At 38.5% G+C, this 21,914-nt stretch overlaps 1 protein-coding gene across 5 annotated transcripts in view; it reads right to left on the bottom strand.

The window, feature by feature from the left end:
- PLSCR4 (phospholipid scramblase 4) overlaps positions 1-21,914 on the bottom strand; it is a 43,544-nt gene that overhangs the window by 3,499 nt on the left and 18,131 nt on the right. For 3 of the 5 annotated variants that reach the window (XM_065942501.1, XM_065942504.1, XM_065942506.1), the window contains exons 2-8: positions 19,121-19,148; positions 18,539-18,646; positions 12,428-12,663; positions 8,336-8,378; positions 7,215-7,441; positions 4,422-4,583; positions 1,111-1,269 (exon numbers count right to left, since the gene is read on the bottom strand). In XM_065942501.1, coding sequence (XP_065798573.1) covers positions 1,111-1,269; positions 4,422-4,583; positions 7,215-7,441; positions 8,336-8,378; positions 12,428-12,663; positions 18,539-18,646; positions 19,121-19,127 — 942 coding nt within the window. In that variant the 5' untranslated portion in view covers positions 19,128-19,148. Of the gene's footprint in view, positions 1-1,110; positions 1,270-4,421; positions 4,584-7,214; positions 7,442-8,335; positions 8,379-12,427; positions 12,664-18,538; positions 18,647-19,120; positions 19,149-20,359; positions 20,381-21,757; positions 21,877-21,914 lie in introns of those variants that run through there. The other 2 variants (XM_065942502.1, XM_065942505.1) reach the window with 2 other exon arrangements.

Here is a 21,914-nt window from a genome sequence, read left to right as displayed (position 1 = left end):
TAACACCATACACAAAAATAAACTCAAAATGGATTAAAGATCTAAATGTAAGACCAGAAACTATAAAACTCCTAGAGGAGAACATAGGAAAAACACTCTCTGACATAAATCACAGCAGGATCCTCTATGACCCACCTCCCAGAATATTGGAAATAAAAGCAAAAATAAACAAATGGGACCTAATTAAACTTAAAAGCTTTTGCACAACAAAGGAAACTATAAGCAAGGTGAAAAGACAGCCCTCAGAATGGGAGAAAATAATAGCAAATGAAGCAACAGACAAAGGATTAATCTCAAAAATATACAAGCAACTCCTGCAGCTCAATTCCAAAAAAATAAATTACCCAATCAAAAAATGGGCCAAAAAACTAAACAGACATTTCTCCAAAGAAGACACACAGATGGCTAACAAACACATGAAAAGATGTTCAACATCACTCATTATCAGAGAAATGCAAATTAAACATGTTTTAAAAAGGATTAAACAAGTTAAATATATCAATTGCAATATGTTAAATAGATATTTTAAGGTAAATGCTACCAATTTTATTTCTATGCTTTACTTAATAATATTAGCCATTAATCAGATAGAAATACAGCAAAGGAATTGTACCTAATAAATATAGGATGGCACAACACCAAGGAGTATATTGACAAAGAGGTAATAGGTGAAGACAAAGAACATAAGCTTTAGACTTATTTCACTAAGAAATCAAAAGACAGGCATCTTTAAGTAGTGAGAATAATAAGTAACATGTAGTGATGATAATCACATTGAGTGGATGCTTAGTATCTTTCAAGCATGGTCCTGGCTCCTTTACTAATATAATAGCTAATATTTATAACCCTGCAATATATACATATATATGTGTGTGTGTGTGTGTGTGTGTGTGTGTATACACATACATATTCCATTTCCATTTTACAAATGAGGAAACTGAGGCTTGCAAGTGTTAAACACTTTGCAAGACATATAACTCACAAAGAGTCGGACACGACTTAGCGACTGAACAAGATATAATCAGTAAGTGGCAGAGTCAGTTTCAAACCTTATTGCCTTTCGTCATAAAGAATAATTCTCTCAGAATAACTCAACAGCAAAAGACTTACAATGAGGAAGCAAGCTCCAAAAATCATGGCTTTCATGGTCACATCCAGGTCTAATGGGAAGTGAATTTCAAAGTGGTCAGCATCGCTCATTGCTGATAACACACCATTCCACTTCCGAGTGATACTGCCAATAATGGAAACACCATCCAGGGACAGGATCTAGAAAGACAAGAATATGACTTCAGGATGATTAAAAGGTGTTAAAACATATGCTTTATTCTCCTGTTTATAAGCAGTTCACCCTGAGGTCGCTTTCACTACTTTTCAGTACAAGCATAGGGCAGGAAATGAATATAGTAACAATAAAATTTCAAATAGGGAATTATGGCCAGGAAGAGTTAAGTGCCCTGGAACTGGTTAACAACCGAGCAGGGGAATATCTTACAATTCTTAGGCCTCATGTTCTTTCTTCATCCTCCACTGAGTTATTAGGAAAGCCTTTCAGTGGAGGTATGATTTAAACTGATTTTGAAATTCTTTCCCTAAAGTAAAGGGTGGGAATTACAGATTGGGAGGGAGTCTCTCCACTGGAGGGAAACAAGCTAACAAAAGTAAGATGGTCTGTACTTCACAAAATCCATGTAATCATTCAGACTTCTATGGGTCCTGGGCTCCTCTTCTTTTTCTTTTTTCTAGTATTTATTTATTTGGGACTTCCCTGGTGGCTCAGATGGCAAAGAATCTCCCCACCTTGCAGGAGACCCAGGTTTGATCCCTGGGTAAGGAAGAGCCCCTGGAGGAGGGAATGGCAATTCACTCCAGCATTCTTGCTTACAGAATTCCTTGAACAGAAGATCCTGGCGGGCCACAATCCAAGGTGTTCTGCTTTATTGCACTTTATAGAATCCATGTAATCACTCAGGCTTCTGTGGGCGCTGTGTTCTTTCAAATATTTATTTACTTGTTTAGCTGCATCGGGTCTTAGCTGTGGCATACGGGACCTTTTGTTGCGGCGCACGGACTCTAGTTGTAGCCCACGGGCTCAGCAGTTGTGGAGCAAGGGCTTAGTTGCTCTGTAGTATGTGGGATCTTAGTTCCCCGACCAGGGATCAAACTCTAATCCCCTGCATGGCAAGGCAGATTCTTAACCACTGGACCACCAGGAAAGTCCTAGTCCTGTCTCAGAATCTCAAAGGGCTTCAGCTTCTAAAAGGGAGATTCTGGCACCTGTCACAAGGAAAATACACAAATATCGCTTTTTGTTAATTCAGTTCAGTTCAGTCGCTCAGTCGTGTCCAACTCTTTGCAACCCCATGAATCGCATCACGCCAGGCCTCCTTGTCCATCACAAACTCCCGGAGTTTACTCAAACTCATGACCATCAGTGATGCCATCCAGCCATCTCATCCTCTGTCGTCCCCTTCTCCTCCTGCCCCAAGTCCCTCCCAGTAGCAGGGTCTTTTCCAATGAGTCAACTCTTCACATCAGGTGGCCAAAGTACTGGATTTTCAGCTTCAACATCAGTCCTTCCAATGAACACCCAGGACTTATCTCCTTCAGGATGGACTGGTTGGATCTCCTTGCAGTCCAAGGGACTCTCTAGAGTCTTCTCCAACACCATAGTTCAAAAGCATCAATTTTTCAGTGCTCAGCTTTCTTCACAGTCCAACTCTCACATTCATACATGACCACTGGAGAAACCATAGCCTTGACCAGATGGACCTTTGCTGGCAAAGGAATGTCTCTGCTTTTTAATATGCTATCTAGGGTGGTCATAATTTTCCTTGCAAGGAGTAAGCGTCTTTTAATTTCATGGCTACAGTCACCATCTGCAGTGATTTTGGAGCCCCAAAAAATAAAGTCTGACACTGTTTCCACTGTCTCCCCATCTATTTCCCATGAGGTGATGGGACCAGATGCCATGATCTTAGTTTTCTGAAAAAGCCAACTTTTTCACTCTCCTCTTTCACTTTCATCAAGAGACTTTTTAGTTCCTCTTCACTTTCTGCCAGAAGGGTGGTGTCATCTGCATATCTGAGGTTATTGATATTTCTCCCAGCAATCTTGATTCCAGCTTGTGCTTCTTCCAGCCCAGCATTTCTCATGATGTACTCTGCATATATGTTAAATAAGCAGGGTGACAATATACAGCCTTGATGTACTCCTTTTCCTACTTGGAACCAGTCTGTTGTTCCATGTCCAGTTCTAACTGTTGCTTCCTGACCTGCATACAGGTATCTCAAGAGGCAGGTCAGGTGGTCTGGTATTCCCATCTCTTTCAGAATTTTCCACAGTTTATTGTGATCCACACAGTCGAAGGCTTTGGTGTAGTCAATAAAGCAGAAATAGATGTTTTTCTGGAGCTCTCTTGCTTTTTCGATGATTCAGCGGATATTGGCAATTTGATCTCTGGTTCCTCTGCCTTTTCTAAAACCAGCTTGAACATCTGAAAGTTCTCAGTTCACATATTGCTAAAGCCTGGATTGGAGAATTTTGAGCAATTTTGGTAATTAGAATGATCCAAACATCCTGCCCTCAAAATCTGGCTTATCTTCATTTTCTACCTATCTACAATGGTCTTTTAATAAATAAGTAATGGCTGACAATACACTTATGTAAAACAAGAACTAAGGAAAGTTTATTGGGTGTCATAGAAAATATATGAATGAGCAATTTTAGATTATGAGTCTTGTTGAATTCCAAAGCATTAGGAAGAATGCTTTAAAGAGCCCAGGAATCTCCTTTGTCAGAACAGGAATCTCCTTTGTCAGAACTGTAGGGTACTAAGATATCATTCGACTCCCTTAGGGCTCAGCTGGTAAAGAATCTACCTGCAATGCAGGAGACTTGGGTTCAATTTCTGGCTTGGGAAGATCCCCTGGAGAAGGGAAAGGCTACCCACTCCAATACTCTGGCCTGGAGAATTCCAAGTTATGAGCACTGTATTCAGGATGGAGCAGGCTTCTATCTTCCACAACCTCAGGGATGCTCTATTTGTTCTGTGATATGTGGGGCCTCTTCATTACTCAGGACCTATATTCTGATTGGAAATCCTTGGTAAAATGGTTAGTGAAAAACATCCAAGAATAAAATGAATGCATTAGGTCAGCCTATTTACTCTCAGGTTTAATATTTTAAATGGTTTCTTCTTATTTTCATCCAATACGGAAATCATAAAAAATACTTGTGGAAAGCATTAAGCAATCCCCTAAAAATAATTTGAAAACTTCTTGATGTCAACCTGTTAGTTAACTCTTTCCTCACATTATTCATTCACACACATAAAAAAATCATCTAAAGCCAGATCATTCTGGGGCCTGTTAGTACTTTGGGAAAAAAAAAATTGTAGAAACATGTTTATATTTGTTTACCTCAAAAACAGAATCTGAACCACAGCCATAGGTGGAACATGGCCCAAGTACTCCCATCATATCTTCTTTCTTCTCATTTTGGAGGCTGTACACTGCCCTGCACAGGTTCCAGTGTTCGGCTACAAAGCCAATGGTGATGCCAGGAGGACACTGCACCTCCAGCTGCCAAATGAAGCAGGGACAGAGGTGGGTGAAGATGCCATACTTATACACCCACACACACACACACACACACACACACACACACACACACACACTAGATGTGTTCTTAATTTTCTCCAGAACTAGGGAAACTGTCATTGGTGTGGAGTATTCCATTTTCCCTGGGCTATATCTTAGGGTAGTATGTCAGAGAACAGCCTTGAGAGATGAGGCCATGTTCCCTTCAGGACAAAATTACTGCTAGTTATAAAATGGTCAGTTCTCTAGGCTGTGTGTCCCTCAGCTGTATATGGAGCATCTACGTGGGATCCTCTGAGTCATCTCTGTAGAATGTGGGGAGGAGGCAACCTATGCACATGTGCTGGAGGTCATGCTGCTTGGTGACGGTGGCTTGGTTGCTAGGTCCTATGCGACTCTCTGCAACCCTATGCACAATAGCCTGCCAGACTCCTCTGGCTGTGGGGTTTTCCAGACAAAAATACTGGGTTGGGTTGCTGATCCTTCCTGGGGATCTTCCCAACCCAGGGATCAACCATGCATTTCCTGCATTGGCAGGTGGATTCTTTGCCATCTGAGGCACCAGAGAAGTCCCTCATGCTCTTACTGGGCTGTAATAAAGTTCTTTGTCCCTGACCTAGGGGTCCATGTCTTGTGGCGCAATCCACAAAAAAGTAACATGCTAGCTTCTCAGATTGACAACTCAGACATGACAATTATAATAGAAAACTTAAGGGAAAGAGGCATTCTGAAAATTAAATGCTGTGAAGACAACAGAATGTGCATACAAGTATCAGATGAGGTGGAGATTCATCTCAAATATTACAGTTGTTACAAAGACAATAGTGACAGAGGAGTAAGCTATCTGACAATTGCTAATATTCACTGAGCACTACACTATTTGCCAGGCACTGTGCTAACATAGGACTTCCCCGTGGCTCAGCGGTAAAGACTCCACCTGCAATGCATGAGCTGCAGAAGACACAGGTTCAATCCCTGGGTCAAGAATATCCCCCTGAGGAGAGCATGGTAACCCACTCCAGTATTCTTGCCTGGAGAATCCCATGGACAGAGGAGCCTGGCAGGCTACAGTCCAGGGGGTTGCAAAGAGTCGGACACAACTGAAGTGACTAAGCCCACACATACGTGGTAACACAGCTGACATTTATTTACTACATGATCCTCAAAATAATCATCCTATGAGATAGTACTATTAATATATCCATTTTATAGGTGAATAAATCAAGACTATAAATAATAAATAAATAAATAAAGACTATAAATAATAAATCAAGGGCTATAAGTTAATTCTATTGCAAAGGCTGGTACTTAACATATAATTAAAATCTCAATAAATCTAAGGGATATTGTTCTGCCCAGGTCATGTATTAAGAACACTGAGGCTCAAACAGGCTAAATCAGGCATCCCCAATCCCCAAACCATGGACTGGTACCAGTCTGTTGCCTGTTAGGAATGGGCCACATGGCAGGAAGTGAGTGGCAGGCATATCTGTATTTACAGCTGCTTGCTTCCCATCACTTGCATTACTGCCAGAGCTCTGCCTCCTGTCAGATCAGTGGTGGCACCAGATTCTCAGAGAAGCATGAACCCTACTGTGAATTGCACACGCGAGGGAACTAAGGTTATAAACTCCTTATGAGAATTATCTCCAAACCATCCCCTTGCCCTAGGTTATGGAAAAACTCTCTTCCATGAAACTGGTCCCTGGTGCCAAAATGTTTGGGGACCACTGGGTTAAGTAAATTGCCCAGTTTTAAGTCAGTGGCATATCTGAAATTCAAATTCTCTTGGATAACTCTCTAAAACTGCTTTTCTTTTCCTTGCAGCAAACAATTTTCCAAGGGTAGTGTGGATTATAGAAGAACAACCAAAGTGTAACTTGACACATTTGGTTTCTAGTTCCACCATCTTCCAAATGTAACACCATCCTCCAAAAAAATTTTTTTGTAACACCACCAAAAAAATTCTTTTTTTGAGTCACCCTTTCTTTATCTGTAACAAGGTGTAGATATAATGGGTAGAGTAAAAGTATCTGAAGTTCCTTCTGATTTTAAAAGTGTGTCTATATTTAGTGTGTACTTATTTAGGGATATATAGGAACATTTAGATAAATGAGTTGTAGGTAATGTCTTTCCGATTGCCAATGCAGGAAGGAGATGTAAGAGAGGAGGGTTTGAGCCCTGGGTTAAGAAGTTCCCCTGGAGGAGGGCATGGAAACCCACTCCAGGATTATAGCCTGGAGAATCCCATGGATAGAGGAGCCTGCCAGGCTATAGTCCATGGAATTGCTAATTTCTAGTTCAATAGATACAGCTGATAGAATTTCAAACACTGACTGCATGCGTGCTGTCACTTCAGTAGTAAATAACCTTAATTTGTACTTGATCTCCCTAATTAGCACCCAAAGACATGAACCCACTAGAAAACTGCCTTGGTGACTCTCCATAGGTAGGATTATTTGGCATTTGACTCCCTTTCTCCCCACTAGCTTCCATTCTGCTTTGCTATGAAAGTCCCCTCCTGAGTGGCTTTGGAAGGAACATAACTGCGTGGTGAAGAATTGAATCAGGAAAAAACAATGGATGAAACCTCTGTCTCATCTGTCCTCTTACCTCTTGCCTGGTGGAGGGGCAACAGAAGCAGCAGCAGGTGCACCTGAAAGGTCTTTGCATTGTCATGACTTCCCGGCCCATACAGTCAGTGACCCGGAGCACGAAGGGCCTCAATGTCCGGTAAGCATTCCTGGTGTAGTCATCTGTGTCTTCAGTCACAAAGTAAACCATCTGGCCCATGTTGTTTTTAATATCATATCTATTATTAGTTTCAAAACCTGTTACCACTAAAAATAAAATGAGAGAGATTTCTTATTTTAGAAGCAGTGAAAATGGGCCCCACGAAGTCTTTCTGTAGTATTTGACAGGGGTCTAAAACAAAACAGCTTTTTAAAAAATTCCTAATGAAAAATATGCAATGATTAGAATGCCAATAATATTCATCTGTCCTAAAAGTATATAAGTTATTTTGAAAATTTATAACATTTCTTTTAAGAAGTTCAGTGTAAACTTTTCCACATAGAAACAAACACTGGAAATGATATACCTGTAGTATTTGAATTCAGAAAACTTTAATTATAAAACTATTTAAATGAAATTATCCACTGGACCATAAATGAATGAATCAGCTCATGAAATATGCTGAGATGATTAGGGTCATCACTAGTTGTAAATAAGAAAATCAACCAAGACAAGTTAAAGGCTCCAGGTAGTGGTCAAGTGAATGAAATGAATCTCGTACAGTGAGGGTCAGGAAATTTGGGAGAACAGGCATTGTGTTTACCTTGATTTCTTCTTACTTCCATAGCATGGACTTAGAACTCAGCAGACGGAGACTATTTCCAGCTCCTCCACTGATTAGCTGACTAGGGTGCCCTTGGCTAACTCAACTAATCTCTTGGCTTCTTCTTTCCTTGTCCATGAAAAGTGAATACGGAGGAGTTAAGATGGATAAAGGATAGGAGATTTGACCAAATAAAATATGTCCTTTTGAAGTCTTAGGTATGATGTGTAAATAGACAAAATTATACAAGTTACTTTCTTGAAGATAGGGCAATAGAAAATAGTCTTTTCTCTTTAAAACACTAAAAAATGATCAACATAAATAAGGAACTAGAAGTTGGATAATGCAAATTTTCACCTGATTCAAATATTACTGGACACTACAAAATCATACATACTTTCCAGGGGTTCAAAATGTTGAAGAACGTGTATGTTGTCCAACTGTTGGGATAGAAAAAAGCAATTAATTAGGAGAGAGAAATAACAGACATAAATTAAACCCATATTAGAAAAAAAAAAAAAACTAATGAGCTAGAGGCTAAAACATATCAATGGATACAAAAACACCTTTTTAAAACTGAATGGAATCAAAAACATATGAAGTGAAATTAGCCTATCGGCACTTGACCAGTCCATCCTAAAGGAGATCAGTCCTGAGTGTTCACTGGAAGGACTGATGTTGAAGCTGAAGCTCCAATACTTTGGCTGCCTGATGTGAAGAGCTGACTCATTTGAGAAGACCCTGATGCTGGGAAAGATTGAGGGCAGGAGGAGAAGGGGACGACAGAGGATAAGATGGTTGGATGGCATCACCGACTCAATGGACATGGGTTTGGGTGGACTCCAGGAGTTGGTGATGGACAGGGAGACCTGGCGTGCTGCGGTTCATGGTGTCACAAAGAGTCGGACACGACTGAGCGACTGAACTGAACTGACCTGACCTGATCAGGTGGTTATTAACAGAGCTATCCAGAAAGAACACTTTCCTTCAGTTCCACCAAAAAATATTGAAACATTTGTTTAAAATATTATAAAATCATTTTCTTGCTCCAGTAACAGCATCTAGAACAAGCTGTGTTGACATCAATTGCTCCTAGCATCCATCATGTCACCTACAGACTGGAGATGTCAGAAAGTTCAGGACAGTTTAACATAGACCAGCCATAGAGAAGCCAATTTTCTCACTGACTTAGAGAGTGTGAAGTAGGCAGGGTGGATCTTCCACAGGAATGTCCAGTCTTCACAGGCACCTCTGAAAGAGGTTAATACACCAACTTCCATTCACTTGAGCTGCTGCTTCCCTAGTGCCTACTTTAACAGGGGAGGACCCAAAGAGCTGGAAGTATGTGATTAGGAATAGGGCAAAGGAGAGGAAACGTTTAGGGATTTGATCCCTTGAAAATGGAGTTTAGGCATGCCATCGGATCAACTTCTTCCTTAACTTAGGGGTCACTGTAAAGATAAACAGTTTGACTAGCCCATCATCTGTTATACTTAAGAATATTCTAGCAGAAAAGAAAGCCCCTTAAAGACAGACTAATCATACCTCTGTAATTTTAGATAACTTAGATAATTTTTGTTGCTGTTCAGTTGCTAAGTTGTGTCCAACTCTGCGACCCAACGGACTGAAGCATGCTAGGCTTCCCTGTCCTGCACTATCTCCCAGAGTTTGCTCAAATTCAGGTCCGTTGAATCAGTGATGCCATCAAACCATCTCATCCTCTGCCGCCCCCACTTAGATCATCAGATCATTCCTAATCCTTGAGTCCCAAAACATTGCCTGAAATGCCATATTTCACCAACCACTTGTTGAATACTCTAATTAATGAACACCACATTAATGTGGTAATAAGCAAAATTTAAAATAATGTAAACAGACATGAAAGTTTTGTGGCATGATCAACTATAGGAGGGCATAGAGAGGATACAATCTTTATTTGACTAAATTACTTTCTTTATAAAAACTCAATCAGGTTAGAGTCTAAACATGCCTTATAAAATTATCAAAGGCAGCCACTCAGGGTTGCTTTACAATCCCTTTGAAAAAATCTAGGGGCTTTCTAATACCTATAACTAAAGTGTAAAAGTATTCACTGCTTGGTAAGAGCTTCCACTGCTGAGAAAATATGCTAAAGAAATGATGCCGATTAATGTGAATGGAGTTTATCGAGTAAGATGCTATAGTTTTAAGAAGCAGTACTAACCAAGTGTGAAGTCACTGGCCAATCCAGTGTCTAGAAATAATGTAAACCTGATACCCTGGATGTTAAAGTGTCAGGACAGTCCTGATAATGATTCATGTAATTAGCACATGAGATAGCAAAACACTAGGATAGGGACTTCCCTGGAGGTCCAGTGGTTAAGACTCCAAGCTTCCATTGCAGGGGGCATGGGTTCAGTCCCTGGTCAGGAAATGAAGATCCCACATGCCTTCAAGTGGTGCAAAGAAAAAATAAAAAAGAGAGAGAGAAAGAAAACTATATAAAAGAAAATGTCTGGATGCTTGGCGCTTTGTCTTCCATGCATATACATAAGGTGTTTCAAGTAATAATATCTGCACAGGTTATCATCCACTGGGTGGGTCCTTGTGCCAGAAATATCAGGCATATTATAAACTTTATCTCATTAAAAATTCTCCTAACAGCCCAATTGGGTAGGTATCATTAGTAGTATTTTATAGATGATGAAATTCAAGCACCAAGAGGTTAGAAAAGTTACTAAAGGTAGAACGAGGAGAGCACAGAGCTAGAATAAAAAGCCAGGTTTGTCTGGCTGTAAACCTGTTTTGTTTCTTTTACATTTTTTTAAACTAAAAACACTCCTAAAAGGGAAAACAGTATGCATAAGATATGTTCATTTAACTTCATTCAAAATAATAGAAGAAATTAAGAAAATTTTAAAATATTTGAATGAACAATATTAAAGGTATACATTTTTTTTAAAAATGACATCAGATATTGGATTTCTAAGAAAATTTTCTGTTTTTAGAAAATATGAAAGTTTATGAAAAAATAAACTTTTTAAACTTGATTAACTTATAAGCATTTTATAAGCTTCCAAAATAATACAGGGGTTATTCTAGCACTTTACCTGAAGGCTCTGTATTTCATCAATATTTTGTCAAACAATAATTTAATAAAGTTTTTGGTTTATGTAAAATCCAAATTTTCCTGATCTAGTGGTTTTATTTTCAAGATCAACACTATAACTTTGTAACAGTGGTTTTCAGGGCACAGGATTAACAGTCAGTATTGCCATTTCCTTCTCCAATGTGTGAAAGTGAAAAGTGAAAGTGAAGTCGCTCAGTCGTGTCTGACTCTTAGTGACCCCATGGACCAGGGCTCCTACCAGGCAGCCTACCAGGCTCCTCCATCCATGGGATTTTCCAGGCAAGAGTCCTGGAGTGGGGTGTCATTGCCTCCTCCGATATAAAGTCAAAGAGAAACATGTCAATGCCAAGGAACATTTGGTTGACTATGTGGGGAGACAAGTATTAAATGAGCAAGTCCCTTGCTTTTAAGATTTTTAAACACTTGCTTTTTCTAAATGTGAACATAATTTAGTAGTTTCTAAGGTATTTACAATACTAGGTTTATCTTATTTTCTTTAAGCAACATTCTTGTTTCTGACATGGTTTTAAAACAATACCATTCAGTACACAAACATGTTGGCATATTGCTCCAGTTTCTGAAATAGCTGTCCTGATCCTAAAATGTCCATATACATGAACATTAGGGAGTCTCTATGTTGTGAGAAGTGGTTCTCTGGAACTTGGCCTGAAACAATATCCTTGTTGTTGTTGTTGCTGTTGTTTAGTTGCTAACTTGTGTCTGACTCCTTGAGACCCCATGGACTGCGGTATGCCAAGCTCGCCTGTCCTCCACTGTGTCTCAGAGTTCGCTTAAATTCATGTCCATTGAGTTGGTGATGCTATATAGCCATCTCATCCTCTGCCATCCCCTTCTCCTTTTGCCTTCATCTTTCCCAGCATGTGGGCAATATTCTTGGATGGCTTCTATTTTTATTTACATTGTATGTTTTGGGAGGCAGCAGGACTGGCTGATGAAAATTATGGGTAGTGAAAAAAAGCAAAGGTACTGAGTGATTCACTCACTGTCCTCTGTTCTTTGTAACATTGCTTTTCTTGTTGTTCACCCTTTACTTCTAAACAAATGACAACCTAATCAACATTTTCATAGACTTTCTACTATCCCTATTGCTATTTTTTAAACTGCTTTCAACAGGACATTGTGAATGTCTTAAAATTCAGCATACACCCTTCTGGAGAGTCATATTTGTACCACCAAAAAAATCCCTATCTTCTTTTTTCCCCATTCCCATTCCTGAAATTATCATCACCATCCCTATAGTCACACAAATTAAACATCTGTCATCACTGACCCATTACCTTTATGTACTCTATCCAGTCTCTTCTTCTTGGATCCCCAGTCATCCTTTCTAAGAAAATAATTTGGATTTGTGTGGAGTACCTGGGCAAGGCATTCCAGACCCGGAGGACAGTGTGGAATGGGAGTCGGCATTGGCATCCATATTACTGGAGCAGAAAGTTGTGGTGCAGGATATTTTCCAGGTTGGTACTGGATGGGGCAGATACTTCTAGTCTGCATGTACAAGGGGAAGGTACTGGGCTGATGTGGACCGTAGTATCCCATAGGCAAGCCTCCTGGGTAGCCTGCAGGTGGAGGGAAAGCTGGTCCAGTGGGCCCTGCATTCAAAAACAAACGGAAGAATTATACATTATGAATGCTACAATATGTGGTGGTGTCAGCATGACTTTTTACATGGAAATGATATGGATCACACAACCTCCACTTAAAAATAACAAGGTGTTCCATTTTATGAGTATATGGAATGTACCGAAATGCACTAAGGGGATTTATCCTTAACTCATTTAATACTTTTAAATCTTATGAAGTAATTAGTCCCATTTCATAGGCATAGAAGTAAGGTTGAAATATCAAGTTAAATGCCTTTATGCATTAGTTTCCTTCTTTGGAGATGATAATATTCCTACTTCACTGGGAGGTAGGAAGATTAGTGCAAGGCCTAGCATACAGTTAGAATGGCAAATTTTTTGCTACTGTGTTTATTGCTACTATTGTTTAAGGTCTTCTCTGGTAGCTCAGATGGTAAAGAATATGCCTGCAATGGGGGAGACCTGGGTTCAATCCCTGGGTTGGGAGGATCCCCTGGAGGAGGGCATGGCAGTCCACTACAGTATTCTTGCCTGGAGAATCCCCATGGACAAAGGAGCCTGGTGGGCTGTAGTCCATGGGGTTGCAAAGAGTCACACAACTGAGCAACTAAGCAAACACACATATTGTTTAAGGACAGAAAGATGGTAAGGTCTACTTAACTTCAAAGGGGTTCTTTTAAAGACTACTGTCTAACTCCAGAATAGTTCATCACCCCCTAAAAAATCCTATACCAATTACCAATCATTCCCCACCTTTCTCCCAGGACCTAGAAACTACTACCTCCACAGATTTGCCTAAACTGGGCATTTCATATAAATAAAATCATGTAACACATAGCCTTTGTACCTGGTTGCATTTCGTGGCATATTTTTGTTTCATCAATGTTGTAGCATGTATTAATACTTCATTAATAAAAATAAGATGAAAACTATTACTAGAGGTAAAGGATATTTTATAATAACAGAAGTGGCACTCTGTCAAGAAGACTTAACAATTATATATACCTAAAAACAGAGTTTCAAAATATATCAAGAAAAAACTGACAAATATAAAGTGAAATAGGCAATTCAGCAAACAACAATTAGAGATTGCAATATCCCATTCACAATAATGGGTAGAATACATGAGCAGAAGACCAAAAAGGAAACAGAAGTGTGAACAATACTACAAATGAAACTAGACATAACAGAATGTATAGAACACTTCACCCAACAATAAACTCTATAACATTCTTCTCAAATGCACACAGAACCTTCTCAAAGACAGACCTACTGGCTGAGCCATAAAACAAGTCTCAATAAATTTAAGACATATGAAACCTAAACAAAATATATTCTATTACAATGGAGTAAAACCAGATATCAATAATAACAGAAGGAAATTTGGGAAATCACAAATATGAGGAAATAAAATAATGTACTCCTAAATTATCAAAGAGATAAAAAAAAATCATGAGGGAAATTAGAAAATACTTTGAGATGAATAAAACAAAAACATAATATACCAAAACTTATGGGATGTAGTTGAAACAGTGCTTAGAGGGCAATTTATAGCTATAAACACCTACATTAAAAAAGAAATATCTTAGACTTCCCTGGTGGTCCAGTGGTTAAGAGGAGAAATGGGTCTGTTTTCTGCTCCAGGAAGATTCCACATGACTTGGGGTGATTAAGTTCACGGGCCACAATCACTGAAGCCTGCAGGCCATAAAGCCTGTGCTCTGCATCAAAAGAAGCTACCACAATGAGACACCCACACATCACAAAAAAGAATAGCCCCTGCTTGCTGCAACTAGAGAAAGCCCATGGAGAGCAACAAAGACCCTTGCAGCCAAAAAGAAAGAAAGAGACATCTCAAACCAGTAACCCAACTTTCCACCTTAGAAATAAACCAAACTCAAAGCCACCAGGAGGAAATGATAAAGATTGAAATAGAAGAGAGTGAAATGAAAAAATAAAGATAGACAAAATCAACAAAACCAAAAGTAGGTTCTTTTAAAAGATCAACAAACTGAGAAATATTAAGCCACACTGACCAAGGGAAAAAATAGACTTCAATTACTAAAGTGAGGAATGAAAATGGAGCCATTACTAAAGCCTTACAGAAACTAAAATATACCATAAGGAAATACGACCTTATGTATGCAAAAGCAGAATACTGCCCATGATTTCTGCACACAGCACAGCTAAGGGGGTGGGCAGACCACCTAAGCTATGCTTCCTGTCCGACCCACTGATTCACCCCTTCCCTCACTCCATTTAAGGAACCACCTCACCTACTTGGCACCTGTTACTTGTTCTCACTCCCTCTTGCTGTAGCATGAGCCTCAGTAAGCCCTGTTTGAATTTCTCGTCTGGCGTCTTTTCAATTTCTATTGATTAAATAGTCTGAGGACCTAGGTCTATAACACTCACATTGGTAGACGCATGGTGGATGAAGGGATTAAAGAGGAGGGGCAAGGAACTGAGGCAGAGGAGATACCCTATGATGTAAGTGCTGACACATGAGACCCAGTTAGCACCTTCATGACTGGGAAAGGTTTTAAGACTAACAGGCACAAAATGAGCAGCTGCACAGGGAAAGCTCAGTACCACATGGGTAAAGGCCATGTGTGAAGATTTAGCAAACAAAGCAGGAAGGAAGGTGGGAGGAAGGGATGATGATGAAAGACCTCTCCTCTGTGCAAAGGACTTTATGCTGATAACATGCAAACTGGAGTGACCAGTTTTACATTTAGAGCCTTTATGAATAGGAAGGTTGGATGAGGCAGGAGGTGCCTGAAAGAGTCTAGATGGGAGGTAAGGAAATTTAATTACGATGAAAGGAGTAGAAAGTGGAAAAACAATGATCGACATTAAAGAGACCTATTGTCTTGGTAACATGATATGAGGAAAGGGTCTCAAGTTTCTGACTGCAGGAATCTAGTGTAGAGAAAGAATAGGGGGTATGTGTTTAGGAACAAGATGCCAAAGATGTATTGAGGATCACTGAGTTTGAGATCCCAGGTCACTAAGGGCAAGTGGTCTACAGGTGGGTAGAAATGTAAGTTTAGAGCAGGGGAGACTGATTTGGGTGGGAGCTGAAAGATTCCTAGGGCTTCCCTAGTGGCTCAGTGGTAAAGAATCCGCCAGCAATGCAGGAGACAAGGGTTCAATCCCTGGGCTGGGAAGATTCCCTGAAAAAGGATATGGCAACCCACTCCAGTATTCTTGGATAGAAAATCCCATGGACAGAGGAGCCTGGTAGGCTACAGAGTCACAAGAGTCAGACACAATTCAGCAACTAAACAACAACAAAGGGATTCATAAGTGGTTAAAAGCAAATGAAACCATGGGATATTCCCAAGATTACTAATGAGAGTGGAAAAAGACAGGTAAACGGAAGAGATGAGAGAGGGGACAGGCTGGTGCAGCCGGGGGCTGGACAGGGAATCAGACCAAGGACCTCTGGGAACACCAGTTTTTAAGTGTAGTTTACACAGAGCTCTTGATAGAGACAGACTCAGGAGAGACTAAAGGAAAATAATAGCAACTAGAAACAATGTCAAATTAGAGCTAAGTGAGAAAAAAGAGCTAATGTCTTTAGAAAAAATGGAGAAAATTCAGTTTGTTGTAAAGAATGTATTGGGTTGGCCAAAAAGTTCATTTAGTTAGGGAATATATTGGGCAATAAAGTTCTTGGTGAAATGAAAAATATGCCTTTTATTTGTACTTAAAACTGAATGAATTTTTTGGCTAACAAAATACTTTTAATTTCTTTAAGAATTGTGTTCAAGAGTAGCCAAACTGGAGTAGATATTGGATATCTCTCTCCTCTTTAGAACTATTATTAAAAAGCGTCATACAAACTATCTCAAAAATACTAATTGTTATATCGGTTTAACGAGTTGATGATTAATTGCTGTGGTATTAACCATGTAATCTTAGGATAAAAGTATCTCATGGAACAAAATCTGAAGATCAACATATTAGCAAGAAAATTACTATTTAGATTATGGTGCTATTCAGTATAGAGACTATATTTCTAAAAAAATTATATAAAAATGTATATAATCAAATGATTTATGTTATAAGAATGCATTATTCTGAGATGTTAAGAGAAGAGCATAATACGTGAGGGAAATGGTATATGTTTTAAACTCCCTTTTAAGCTTTAAAACTGCTCTTAAAAGTTCTGATTGTTCTGCAAGAAAACACAACACAATAAAACATGTTTAACTTTGTATAACTTTGTTATGGCGCATTGTCCTACCACTACTAGTGTGAGAAATACGGCTTTATGGAATTTGTATCTTCTTAGTCATTTTGACTATTACTATCCTTTTTTACTTTAAAAATACATGCCATTTTCTCTTCCAATAGACTATACATAACAAAGGTTTCTTTATTAACTATTCTTTTAAATATATTTGGGTCAAAATTATTTTCAGTGGGAATAAATATCCAGTAATATAATGCAAATATAATTGAACCTTAAGAAATTCATTAAAGTTAAGTATTTCAAGTATAGTATTTCCAGTTCCTTAATGTGAATTAAAGGGACACAATTTGCATCAGTATAGGTAAGTATATCGTTCAGCCACTAGATGGTGATCACAGTAAATTTTTGTTGGCGGTTTTCATATATGAAAATTCATTAGCTCTTCATCATAATATTTTTCAACTTACCTACTCGTTTAATTTGAAGACTGTATCCTGCTCTCTTGCTAATTTTTTGATACAGAAGGGAACAGACACCTTCCCAGATGAACAGAACGTGATTTATAGCCAACACTTACTTCTTAGAAATGGTATAGTTTCTGTTCTAGTATAACCTAGGTACTTGGATATAGAGTGACTGGTGAATATAAGATAGATTATGTAGATAATTTGATAGCCACCAAAGTAAAATACAGTAAAGATACAGTGAAATTATGACCCAGGGTTGTCAAAAATTTGAATTTAGCAGGCATTAAGCAGTAATGAGCATACAGGGGCTGTGTGCTCAGATTCACATAACACACATACACATGAGGGAAAGAGGAAAAGGAAGCCCTAACTTCAGAAAGCAATGCAAAGACAAAGGCTATCTGAGCTCCATGGATCGCATGTCTGGAGCCAAGAGAACACCCTTGACAGTATTCTGTGGATACCGGGGTTTCTTCTGCTCTTCCACAGCCTAACACTTGTTTCTATCTCAAAACACATACTTAAATATATATTTAAAGAAATAGCACTACACTTTATCATTTTCTAAATCATTAAAATGTATATGAATATAATCCTGATTAAAACTATTTCCTCAGTCAAAAGACTATTTAATTTTTAAAAAGTTACATACTGCCCACATACTTATGAGCATCCATTTTGCTGAGTCCCTGAATACAGTATGAGTTTTCAGACTTACAAAAATATTTGCAGAACAACAAGCTCGTTAATCAGAACTTGAAGCCATTTGCCTCCACTATTCTGCACTTCTCCCGGCCTTTGTGCCATTAATGCCTCAGACCAGACCATCATGACCATGAGCTTCAGGACACAGTGTTCTTTCCTTTGATTGAGAAATTTCTCATTGTGCCAGTAAAACTTGATTTCCTCAGTGCTTCCCTCCAATCCCCCATAGAAGTAGTTACTGCTTTTGTGCACTTACAACATTCATTTCATTCTTAAGCAAAAAGAATGCCATCAATGTTTGTGCAATTTCCTTCCTTAGTTGCCTATAAATCCTATGAAAACAGGAACATGATTCTAATTAACATCTAGTAAACTACTTGGCCCTCTGTAGGCATTAAATATTTATTTACTGAATCATTCAATTAATTAATTAGTTAATTTTAAAAGCAATCTTAACTATGAGGATGGTTTTCTGAAGACGGGAAAGATTCTTTCCGAATTTTTAACCTACCTGGTACAAAACTGGAACTGTACTCAGGAGGGGCACCAGGCCTTGGATCAGGTGACTTTATTTGATTCTCTGTTTCATCTGCAGGTTTCTCAGGGGTTGTGGGGAGATCTTAGGGATGAGAAAGGTGGTTAGGGTTAGATTACAGAATATATTCATTTTTTCTGTTGGTATGCATCAATGAATATGACCAATATTAAATACACTCATTTCTTATAAAAAGCAACTCAGTATGTATATTAGATATCAACCTATCAATATATTTTTAACTATTACCTCTCTTTGCAGACTTACTTTCCCACCTGCATTTTTCCTTTACCTAATTTTCCCCCACATACAATCAGAAATTTTTTTCATTACCTATATGCCACTCTAAATCCCTTTTAATCCTTTTCTGTCAAAGATAAATAAGAATGTTCATATATATAAATGAATAAATAAATGTATATATGTATATATATTCTTCAAATATTAAACACGAATAAGTAACTTCAAAAGGAAATAGAATCCAATTTTTTAAGGAAAGGAATCACACAATTCACAATTGAAAATACAGCATATTGAAATGTATTCACAAAAACTTACCTGACATTTTGAAGAATTCCAATTAAACCTGAAAACAAAACAAAAAAAACCCCAATTTTTACCTTATATATTTACATAGTTACTATTATTAATTAGTGATACAAGTAAGAAGCTCTGTGATTCTCTTAGTTTCTAGTTACCTTTCATTCATTCCTTCATTAATTCAACAAATATTTCCCTAGCACCTATTTTCTACATGGTATTAAAAATACAGCAGTAAACCAGATGGGCACTCTGCTAGAAATTATATTCCAGTGGGGTGGAACATGTCAACAAATATTTAAGATTAAATTTAGATAGTACGGTTATGAAGAAAACAAAGTTAAAGTAAGGAAAACATGGATGGGGAGCTCCCGGAGGGTCAGGGAAAGCCTCTCTCAGGAGGTGACCTTTCAGCTAGCTGAACTATGGGGAAGAGGTCCAGAGAGACAAGAAAGTTAAATGGGAAGGCCCTGAGATAACAGTAAGCTTGTGATACTCAAGGGAGAGAAAGAGTTCAGGTGTGACAGGAATTCAGGGAAAGAAGAGAACCAAGGTCAGAGGTGGAGACAGAGGTCTGATCATACCTAAAACTCATGGTAAAATGTTTGGAATCTGTTGTAATTGCAGTGGGGGAGTCTTCAGGAGACTTTAATCAGTGGAGTGATCAGATTGATTTAAACTTTATCTTGAGGGTGCAGGAGTGGAAGCAGTGGAGTAGGGATGGCAGCAGTAATCCATGTGAGAACTGATGCTGGTTTAGACTGGAGGTGACACAGAGAGGGTCAGATGTGGTCAGACGCATAAAAAGATTTGGGAGCAGAAGCTACAGGAGTTGGTGATGGACTCAGTAAAGAGAGGAGTCGAGGATGAGTCTCACTTTCTAACCCAGGGTATCTAAGTTGATGGTGATGCCAGTAACTCAACTAGAGAGGAAGATGGTGGGAAAACTGGGAACTGGGGAAGGTAGGAATCAAAAGTTTAAATCAAGACATGTTATGTTTAAGATGAGGCTAAAAGAAGATATGTCAAACATTTAAACAAAAACTATATTAAAAAGCATTATGAGAATAATTCAAAGAAGTAAAAATGTTGAGATGATATTTGAAACAAGAGGTGGGTTAGGAGAGAGATTCCATTAATTAAATCAAGGGGAAAAGATTATTATTAGAGAAAGGAATTTCAATATTTCAGGTTTCTTAGTTCTATGTGATGACAAATAAAGAGAGAACATCATCAAAAGCTATACTGACTGCTTACCAAATGTCAGGAAAAGGCAGAGGACTTTTCATGTATTATCTCCAATTTGCACAGCAAAGGAAACTATAAACAAAATGAAAGGACAACCCACAAAATGGGAGAAAATATTTGCAAACAATGCAACCAATAAGAGGTTAATCTTCAAAATTTACAAATAGCTTGCGCAGCTCAATATTGAAAAAACAAACAACCCAGTCAAAAGTTGGGCAGAAGATGTAAACAGCCTTTCTCCACAGAAGACATACAAATGGCCAACAGGCACATGAAAAGATGCTCAACATCTCTAATTATTAGAGAAATGCAAATCAAAACTATAATGAGGTCTCACCTCACACCAGTCAGAATGGCCATCATCAAAAAATCAACAAACAACAAATGCTGAAGAGGATGTATAGAAAAGGGAGCCCTCCAACGCAGTTGGTGGATATGTAAATTGGTGCAGCCACTATAGAGAAAAGTCTAGAGGTTCCTTAAAAAACAAAAAATAGGGCTACTATATGATCCAGCAATTCCACTCCTAAGCATATAGCTGGAGAAAAACATGCTACAAAAAGATACATGCACCCCAATGTTAACTGTAGCACAGTTTACAATAGACAAGACATGTAAGAAGTCTAAATGTCCATCAGCAGAGGAATGAATAAAGAAGATGTGGTGTATATATACACACAATGGAGTATTATTCAGTCATCAAAAAGAATGACATAATGCCCTTTGCAGCAACACAGACGGATCTGGAGATTATCATACTAAATGAAGTAAAGCAAGCAGAGAAAGACAAATATTACATGATAGCACTTTTATGTCAACTCTAAAAATATGATATAACAAACACGTACAAAACAGAGCCACAGAATTAGACAACAGACTTATGGTAACCAGAGGGGAAAGGTTGGGGGAGGAATAGACTGGGCATTTGGGATTGACATGTACACACTGCTATATTTAAAATAGCTAATCAACAAAGACCTACTGTTGGGTAGGCACAGAGAACTCTGTTTTTTTCTGTAGTATCATAAATGAGAAAAGAATTTGAAAAAGAATAGATACAGGTACATGTGTAACTTAATCACTCTGCTCTACAGCTGAAACTAACACAACATTGTTGATCAACTATATTCCAATATATAAGAAGAATTGAAAACAAAAAATAAATAAAACAGTATAATAGTGGAAGAAACAAACAAAAACCATCTAACACGTAAATGGAAAATGTTGCTAAACTTAAGTACTTTGAAGTAATTTCCATGTTCTTTCCAATGAATCATCTTGCTTATCAGAGTACAGAATGTGGTCATTTGTGTTGTTCAAGTAGAGCAGAAAGTTACCGATACAGAATAGATATGTCACAGAAGCACTGGAACACTATATGAGTGAGTAGTCAATATGGATACTGACCTGACCCAGTGAATGTCACCACTGCATAAGGCAGTATGTAGAGTCTAGGCTCTTGCCAAGCCTGGCCCACCAGTCTTGGCCCAGTTCCTCTCCTTCTCTGGAGCTGGAGTTAATTGTGTCTTAAAAGTAAAAGTGCAAGTGTTAGTCACTCAGTAGT

Source organism: Muntiacus reevesi, chromosome 8, assembly GCF_963930625.1.
Source record: "Muntiacus reevesi chromosome 8, mMunRee1.1, whole genome shotgun sequence".
Classification (NCBI taxonomy): Eukaryota; Metazoa; Chordata; class Mammalia; order Artiodactyla; family Cervidae; genus Muntiacus; species Muntiacus reevesi.
The sequence above is the reverse complement of the archived record's forward strand: the minus strand, read 5'-3'. Positions and strand labels throughout refer to the sequence as shown.